Here is an 8,729-nt window from a genome sequence, read left to right on the forward strand (position 1 = left end):
CACCGCAGAGGACATGTTGTGTTTGTGAGCAGAAAAAGAATACCTTGTTGCAATTTGCAATTTCAGACAGGCTCTAAGATATATTTACTCGTACATGCAGGACTGTGAGTTGCTAGAAGAGCACATTACCATCACCACCCGAACAACCCACCCTTATCTGGATAAATTCGTTAGAGATCAAACCCTCGTGCACACCCGAGAAGCCTTGCAAGGTAGCCCAGCCCACCGTTATTACCCTAACCCTAACCTCACTTGGACTACTAACACTACAGCAGCGTAGACAGCTAGCTCGCAAAACACTCATATACAAATCAATCAACAATCTCATAGCCATTCCCATATACAAATGCATCACACTAAACACTCTCCCCACTCGGGGCCACTCCCTCCTATTGCTTAGTATACATTACCATCTAAGACGGAAGTACATAGGTCCATTTTCCCCCAGAACTGTGACTGAGTGGAACACCTTGCCTCCAAACCTAGTGGCAGCCACCACACTTAACCAGTTCAAGCGGGGTTTGGCCCAACACATGTGCCTCCCCAAACCCAGAGCAAGTATGACGGACAATCCCCAGTAGTGTGGCCATCACTTTATCTTATTTTTATTCATCACCTACATTGTTGTATAGCTAGCTTGTTTGTTTGTTATTCACGGCACCACCACCACCGGTCGCACCTGGGCGAGCACCTCTTTTTTTCCCTCAGCAGGATGTCCCTTGCGAGACTCTAGCTCAGTACCAAATAATATAAGATAAGAACTCCTCCTCGCTTCTTGAGCTGAGGCAGTTGCAGATATACGAACATATAGAGTTAATGCTACGTGGTTTGTCAAATTTCATGAGGAATACGAATTAACGTATCAATAAAAATTACAGATAAAATACCTCAAACACTCATACCATTCTAAAGAAGGGAATTACAGCCCAATATTTTCAACGGTAACAATGATCTGGCGAAGATATGAGATCTGAGACCTCTAGTTCTTTATTTGACGATGCCAAACCCCAGTTATCAATGAACTTGTATGCTATAAAGTGTATTCCATGCTCCACTAATGACAGTCAAAATTCGTTAAAAAAGAGACAGGTACATATTAAAGTAGCATATGAGTGAAAACTCCATTGAAACGAAAGTGGGTGATTTAGAAACGTTCGGTACGTCACTTGCGATGTCAACCAAAAAGATACGTTTATGATTTTATTGATTATATTCTTCCACAAATATAGATAATATAAAGGCCTTAATGGATCTGAGCAGAGGTAATGATCTGAGCGGAGTAATGATGTGACTACCAATGAAAACATGTGAAAGAGAGAATTTGGGGGAAATGTGAATCTTGAAGTGGGAAAAAAGAGACACCCCGGACGCAAGAGAATGCCATTTATCACGTTTATATAATTATAACATCTCGCCTTTATATTTTTTATGTAATGTGGTGGCTACACATAAAAACATGTGCCATGGGTGTCACGTTATTTTCACCCTTACCTAACATTTTACCTGATGATACCATCTCACGTGTATACAACGTCCTTGTCCTATTTACTCCCAGTGCGTTAAATCGCGCAAACTAATCACAGACACTTCACAATGCCCTACTGTCTGCACTCTGACGGCTATTATTATAAATCAAACCTCATCTCCCTCCCAGGTTTCAGATAATTGGACAATTCTAGATTGTCCACAGGACTTTACATTTTCTACAAATTTGACTATAACGCTTTTCAGTTTTTTACTGTAGTCACATTATACTATATTATTTTCAGCTTTTCCATCAAATTCACGTAAATGTCCCATCTATAGACCTCTTAGTAGTGTTTGATGGAGATTCTCCATGTATGGAGATTCTCCATGTGGATGTCTAGACTGTGTAAGCGATAGACGCCACTTGTACATGGGTATGTCAAAAAGACAAAAGAAAATGACACACCATCATGTGCCCCGCAGCTATTGGTTTCTTATATAAATCTTATGACGCAAATGCAAATGAGAGCAAATGTCGACGATATTATGAAAAATGAAGAGAGAATTCAAAGACTCTCATTAAAACGTGCACAACTAAACAAAGACCCCCTATTATGTCTATCTGACCACTATCAATCAAAACCATTTCGCTCCAGTTTTCAGATAATTGCACATTTCTGGATTGTCCATAGAGTTTCATATTTTCTACAAATTTGACTACAACGCTTTTCAGTTTTCACTGTAGTCACATTGGATTTTAGTTATTCTGTCAAATTCACATAAATGTTCCATCTATACACCTGTTAGTGGTGTTTCATTGCGATTCTCCATGTGTATGTCTGTGTCAGCGATGTAGGCCATGGCCACTTGTTAAGTAAAAAAAAAAACATCACAAGATCATCACGTGTGCCCCAGAGCTATTGGTTATGACGCAAATGCAAATGAGGGCATTGTCGACCATACCATAAAAGACGGAGAGAGAACGACGCTGTGTTCAAGCGACGGGACGATCACCAGACCGACTGTCTTCATCTTGTGACAGGCAACTGTTCAAAGTGAGTATCATACTCCCCACATATGTTTGCTTGAAATCATCTTTCTTCTTTAATGACTTACGTTCCGGACGTCGACGTCACGTACATCGTACGATGCACTTACGATGTATGCTTTTTCGCGACGTAAATTTGATTTGAGAAGAACGGGTACAAAATCAAACTTTCCACCGTTTCTTCGCAAACTTTCAACGCACTTTTAACGATGTCGTCGTCAAAAAGAAACTGTATAGGTGTAGCTTTCATTTGCAAATAGACTTATTTCTATTGCAGATTTGATTTATTCAATTATTGAAATATTCGTATTCATTTGCTCTGATTATTGGCGGATGCTGGAAGCTTACTTTTTCTCCGTAAATGTTTCTATAATTGATTTACCGTTCAGCAAAAAGGGGCTATCAGTGTTTGAAGCGCTTTTCTGATCGGTAAAAATGGGGATGCCTGATTTCTAAACTTTCTGCACCCAGCTGTAGGTAAGGCGACCATGTAGCGTTAGTTTCAGTGCAAAATTGTGCCTGGAAAGTTAATATCTTTAGCTTTAAGTCGGTCGACTACGTAATTCTATTTGCACCACGGTCGTCGGCTTTAGTGATCTGATCTGATCTGATCTGATCAGGATCAAGATCACTTTTTAAAATCGCGTTACAATGGTCGATGAAGCAATTTCTTTTCCACATTATCCCAATTTTCCACTGGTTTTAGCACTGGAATCTTCGTGCCCGCACTAAAAAACTTGTATTTCACGAATATCAGCCCAGATTTCTGTACATTTCGCCGTCATTGGTTTCCAAAACATCTGTCTTTTACCAGACAACGATTACCCAACTTGCAAGGTGATTAAAATCAGCAAAAAAGTTTCTTCACAAAACTTTTCCCTCCGTCCGTGGTTTTCCCACCCGCCTAGTTTTGACGGCGAGCGCTCCAGTGGAAAGGCTTTCAGATACGGCCTACGACGAGTGTAACTGCCAATTAAGAGACCTAGCGCGGTATCTAGTCAACCGTTTGACGTTTGAATGGGCTCTCTTCAGTAGTTCCCTGTGTACTACGATTTTGCTAATTACTACTTGCCACTTTGTCTTTTGCTAATTATCACTTGTCACTTTGTCTTTTCGGGTTAAGATATGGGTTTAACCACCCATATCTTAACCCGAAAAGACGGGGCCTCGGGCTTCAGTCCAAACAGAAGCAAAAAGGTGTGCGCGGATGTTAACCTGGGAGGTTCGCGCGGATGTTAACCTGGGCGGTAGGTTTTTGAAGTCTTTTTGCTGACATCGGCGCCCCTTGCCGGGGAGGGGCGTGCCCAACCTGGAAAAAGTTCCCCGCCAGCCTTCAGCGGAGCTCGTCGACTTCGGGTACTTACGACACCTGCCCGAACTGTGCCCGAGTTCGCACTTCATGTTTCACTCGGAACTCAGGCATTCGGTCTAGCTCGGGCCGTCCTAGCACACCGTTCTACCAATAAAGCCTTTGACCTTCCCCATAGTGTCGCTTGTTTTTTTTTCGTTCCTCTAATCTACTATAATAACTATACTTACGTCGCGCTATGTTATTATATTCATAGTTGATAGTTTCCGTACCTATAGCTGTTCCTAACCCTGCCCTGTGCCGCCCCCACAATGACATGTGTGACGTCTCTTACCCTCCCATAGTACTAGTGCATGGCGGCTCGGGCCGTATAGTTGATCGTGAAAGTACGAAATCCAACTTGTTGTTTAATAAGGATGAAAAGGATGTCCTGGATCTTTATGTGGTTTTTTCACAGCCAGCTTGCAACTTCTACGGCGGGCTACGACGAATGTACCCAGTCGTATTAAAACTGCCAGTTAAAGCGCTGCCGGGTGTCTAATCAAACGCGTCGATTGAACGGGTTCTCTACGGGCCTAGCCTGCAGTAGGCCACGCGTACACCCGTCGTGCAAAACTCCGACCGGGAAGCCTAATCTCCAAGCAGATCTTTCGGTGGGGGGAAGAGTGGGGAAATGCCTACAGACTGGCCAATTTCATACTGTCTCTCCCCCCCCCCCACCGAAAAATCTGCTTGTAGATTAGGAAGCCTAGTTGAGCTGGGTGGCGGAGAGTTTAGCCTGGTTAAACAGATCGTCTTGCTTCCCCTTTATCTCTATGGCACTGAGTGCCCTCCGGCCCAGCCTCACGCCCAGCGCACGCTGATGTTTTCAGCCACAGTGAGTTGAAAAACTGGCTGCGACGCTCGAGTGCCACAAAAAGGCCTGTACCAAACTGGGGCGCAGACCGACCGGAACATTCCAAAGCCGGTCCGCCGAGAATGGTCATCAGGCTATGGGGAGTTTTGCACGGGGGAAATTTACTCAACTCCCGCCGTGCAAATCTCCCGGAGCTCGAGAGCCTAGTTCAAATGGGCGGCGAAGAACTAATGCGGGCCCGAAGAGAGGCCACCTAAATCGCGGTAGACTGGACAACGGGCTAGAAGAGACCTGTTTCAACTTCTGAAATATATGCTGTTTCCAGCCCACTGAGCAGACATAAGATGATAATTCGCATCCTTGTTTGCGATTGACGGTTTTTACAGCTAGCTCAATGCACGTGAAATGAAGTGAAATAATCTAGGCTTTGTCTATGTCTATAACTAGTCCTTGACTAGGCACGTTGGACCAAAAGAAGAACAACGTCCCTTGACAGCCACACGATCACAGCAACACATGATACTTTCTAAATGACATTTATCCAAACAAGTATTTTTGTTGACTATCCTTGTACAAAAATGTCCTGACTTGAAACTTATTTCCAAGGTCCCTGTACATGTTCAAAAATGTCCTGACTTGAAACTTATTTCCAAGGTCCCTGTACATGTTCTTTTTTCATATTTGACCCCCTGTAGAATAAAAAGACATAAGAAATAGTCTAATAAACAGTATAAGCGGAAATGATTAACGGCACTTTTTATTTTTATTTTTTCAGACACCATACGTTTCATTTCCCCTGCGGTTATCTGAGACATCCCATACATCGAAGCAATCATGGTAAATTTCCTGCACTTATTATCTCAACTTTTCAAGTTTACTCAATTTCACAGTGATAATGTTATCTAATAAAAGTTGGAGGTTGCTTTTGCTTCACATTTGCATTGTGGAGAAAAAATCCCGTACTTTAGGTAGACAATTTATTTTCGTATCTACGTTTTGGTGTCGTCTCAGGGGCTAGCCTAATATATCATACATTTAAGTGCCGAAAATTCCGGAATTCCACAGGCATTTCTATGATGTTTCCGCACAAACAATTCTGTAGACAACATAGCTTGAGGCTACCTTGGGCTGACTCGATTGATTGACGGGTTGTATATAATGTTTCCACGCACCTTAAAAGTTTGTTGATATAAAATATTATGATTGCAGCCTCTCCCAGCTACCCACGAGATTCACGTTTTTGGCTCCCTCAATGGTATTGAGTTTGACATGGTGGGCCGTGGCAGCGGCAACCCAAAAGATGTAAGTATATGTCATGTTTATTCCATTTTTTTCTGGCTTACATCATGCGAAAGAAATGTGTATCATACAAGCACAGGCTAGATGTTTATGATTATAATTTACCAAGTAATTTTTCATTGAATATCGGCTGCCATCTTCTATAGCACCTCTTCTAGGCCCGTAGAAAGATGTCCAATGCCTTTTTAAAATACACGCTTAGACATGCGACCTAGGCAGACACTAGCAAATAGCCATCTTTCATGTACCTGTTGCGTTGCACTCCACCATAGTCAAATAACGACCAATATATAGAATTTCCAGACAGATCTGTTGGTGGCAAAGTTGTAACCAACCGGTTAGACAGTAAGACATCGGCTACTGAAAAAATTGCTTGGAGATTACGATATGGATGTCTTCTCTAATTGAGGACATTGTTGTGGGCATTTCATTTTTGGGTTTGATAGCGACCTGTAAAACTAAATCGGATCTCTTTCATCTTCAGGGTTCCCAGGAGCTACAAGTGAAGTCCACCAAGGGTTCCCTCCCGTTCTCTGCCCAAATCCTCATTCCCCACTTCGGGTACGGCTTCTACCAGTACCTGCCCTACCCTGACGGGATGTCGCCTTTCCAGGCCGCCATGCACGACGGCAAGGGGTAAGGGTTAGAGTCTGTTTTAATCACCCTCCTCTTACCATCATGTAATGTATGATTTAAAAGGCAACAGAACACACAAAGGGTAAGAACAAAAAATGTATCTCATAAACAATTTGTCGTTCAGCAGTCGATCAGCGGTCACAACCCCTAGTGAAAAGAGAATATTAGCAACATTTGTCTCATGTGTTTGTTTGTTTGTTTGTTTGTTTGTTTTAGGTACAAGGTTAGCCGCACAATGATGTTTCAAGACGGTGCCATTATGGATGCCCAGTACCGCTACACCTACGAGGGAAGCCACATCAAAGGAGAGATGCAGGTAAAGCAATCCGGTAATATTTCGACTGAAAATCCGGCTTCTTACACAATGCGTGTTCCGCATGGGTGTCATGAAGACGACAGTGGTGTTGACGTTGCTTTCCTCAGGTCGGTTTTCTAGTAAGCGAACACTCAGAGACCCAAAGTTTTTAAGTTTTTTTAAAGCTTCACGTTCTTTTGTATGTTGCTCTTGTGTGACTGCTTGGAAAATGCCGTATTTTTAGGGGGACACAGCCGCCACTAAATGAACAATTAGTTTCGTCTTCCACTGCAGTTGAGGGGCAATATTTACAAATCCTCTCCGACACAGGTAGAAAGAAGGGACAATCTGATGTGAGTGATTGCAATTGCGAGGTATAGTTCCTCTGCTGAAGTCATGAATACTAATTGTGTTGACAATATTTTTCTGTAGGTGGTCGGGACCGGATTCCCAGCTGATGGCCCTGTGATGACCAAGTCGCTCAAGGCTGCTGACTGGAATGTGACCAAGATGGTGTACCCTGACAACAAGACCATCCGGGCCACCTATGACTGGACATACACGTACGTGTTTTTTTTACTTCATTTTTTACCTCAAACCAAAGCTCATACGAAGCACTTACATGATTTGGGTTACATTAGGGAATCTGGAACTGTGAAGACAGATGTTTGTTTACTTTATACTTAAAAAGTTAAAGGCTATAACCATTTGGGAAGCATTGACAAGGAAGCTTGTTCCATAGTGATGTAGCAATTTCAACCACCTCTCGCTTTTGAAGGCAGTTGTAGATGTATGAACATATGGAGCTAGTAGTACAGGGTCTGTCTATAATGAATAGCAATGAATAAGAATTTTTCGTTTCTATGTAAATTTGAAAATTGGGAAACTTTTCTTGAATACAATCATAGAGGACATTCCTCTCATTTCTATACAATTAATCCTTTGCATTTGAGGATGTTTCTCTTGCTAAAAATGTATTTTTAATAACTTGTTCTGTACCCGACCCCCACCTTACAGCACTACCAGTGGGAAACGCTACCAGAGCTCGGTGCGGACCAACCACACCTTCGCCAGCCCGATAGCCGCCAACATCCTGCAGCAGGAGCCGATGTTCGTGTTCCGTAAGACGGAGCTCAAGGGAAATGCACAGGACACCGAATTCACCTTCAGGGAGTTGCAGAAGGCCTTTAGCGATTTGATGTAAGCGTCCAGTGTGTAACATTTGCTTGAAAACACCCCCAAAACATAATACAATAAATTCTAGTTACACTCAGCACCAAAACAAGAAGAAGGAAAACATGGCCGTTACAGAACTTTCAATATCGATCACTTACCTCAGTTTTAATTTGTCAATATTTTAAAACATGTATTTCTCATAAATACTGACAGATTTAATACGGATACATTTAATATTCAAGACGTTTTCACCATTCGGCTACAGACATATGACGGCCATGATTGTCAACCAACCTTTTTCTCTCACACTTTCTTGAGAACAACACCTCATTTGAGAGTGAAGATCCTAATACTGCTTTTCATAAAGAAATACTGTTTTTCATAGGCATTCCTTGTACTTCAAAGGGGGTGTTTTTGACAGTCAAATGTAAGTCTCACTGGATACTTCGCATCATTTTTTATTATATTGTTGGTTTTGGTACAGCGGTGAGGGCTGTACAACACAGCCTGGGTCAGCAAAATTCTATCAGTAGTTCTCTTTTAGGACCCTAATGGCAGGTTACTTTAGTGATCATGTAGGTTAAGTACATTGTGAACCACCATAGCTTAATATTTTTATATCCAAAGATGGGTACCATCTGGA

The 8,729-nt window shown here is 42.3% G+C and overlaps 1 protein-coding gene across 1 annotated transcript; it reads left to right on the forward strand.

Moving 5' to 3' along the window:
• Window positions 1–2,437: 2,437 nt before the first annotated feature.
• On the forward strand, window positions 2,438–8,136 carry LOC109482583 (GFP-like non-fluorescent chromoprotein). Its single transcript, XM_019785353.1, has 7 exons — window positions 2,438–2,522; window positions 5,456–5,517; window positions 5,890–5,982; window positions 6,464–6,615; window positions 6,832–6,931; window positions 7,343–7,473; window positions 7,928–8,136. Exons 2-7 carry the CDS (start codon window positions 5,515–5,517, stop codon window positions 8,112–8,114), a joined length of 666 nt encoding a protein of 221 aa, XP_019640912.1. The 5' UTR covers window positions 2,438–2,522; window positions 5,456–5,514; the 3' UTR covers window positions 8,115–8,136.
• Window positions 8,137–8,729: the final 593 nt, after the last annotated feature.

This window comes from Branchiostoma belcheri, unplaced genomic scaffold, assembly GCF_001625305.1.
Source record: "Branchiostoma belcheri isolate BF01 breed outbred unplaced genomic scaffold, Haploidv18h27 scaffold6, whole genome shotgun sequence".
Classification (NCBI taxonomy): Eukaryota; Metazoa; Chordata; class Leptocardii; order Amphioxiformes; family Branchiostomatidae; genus Branchiostoma; species Branchiostoma belcheri.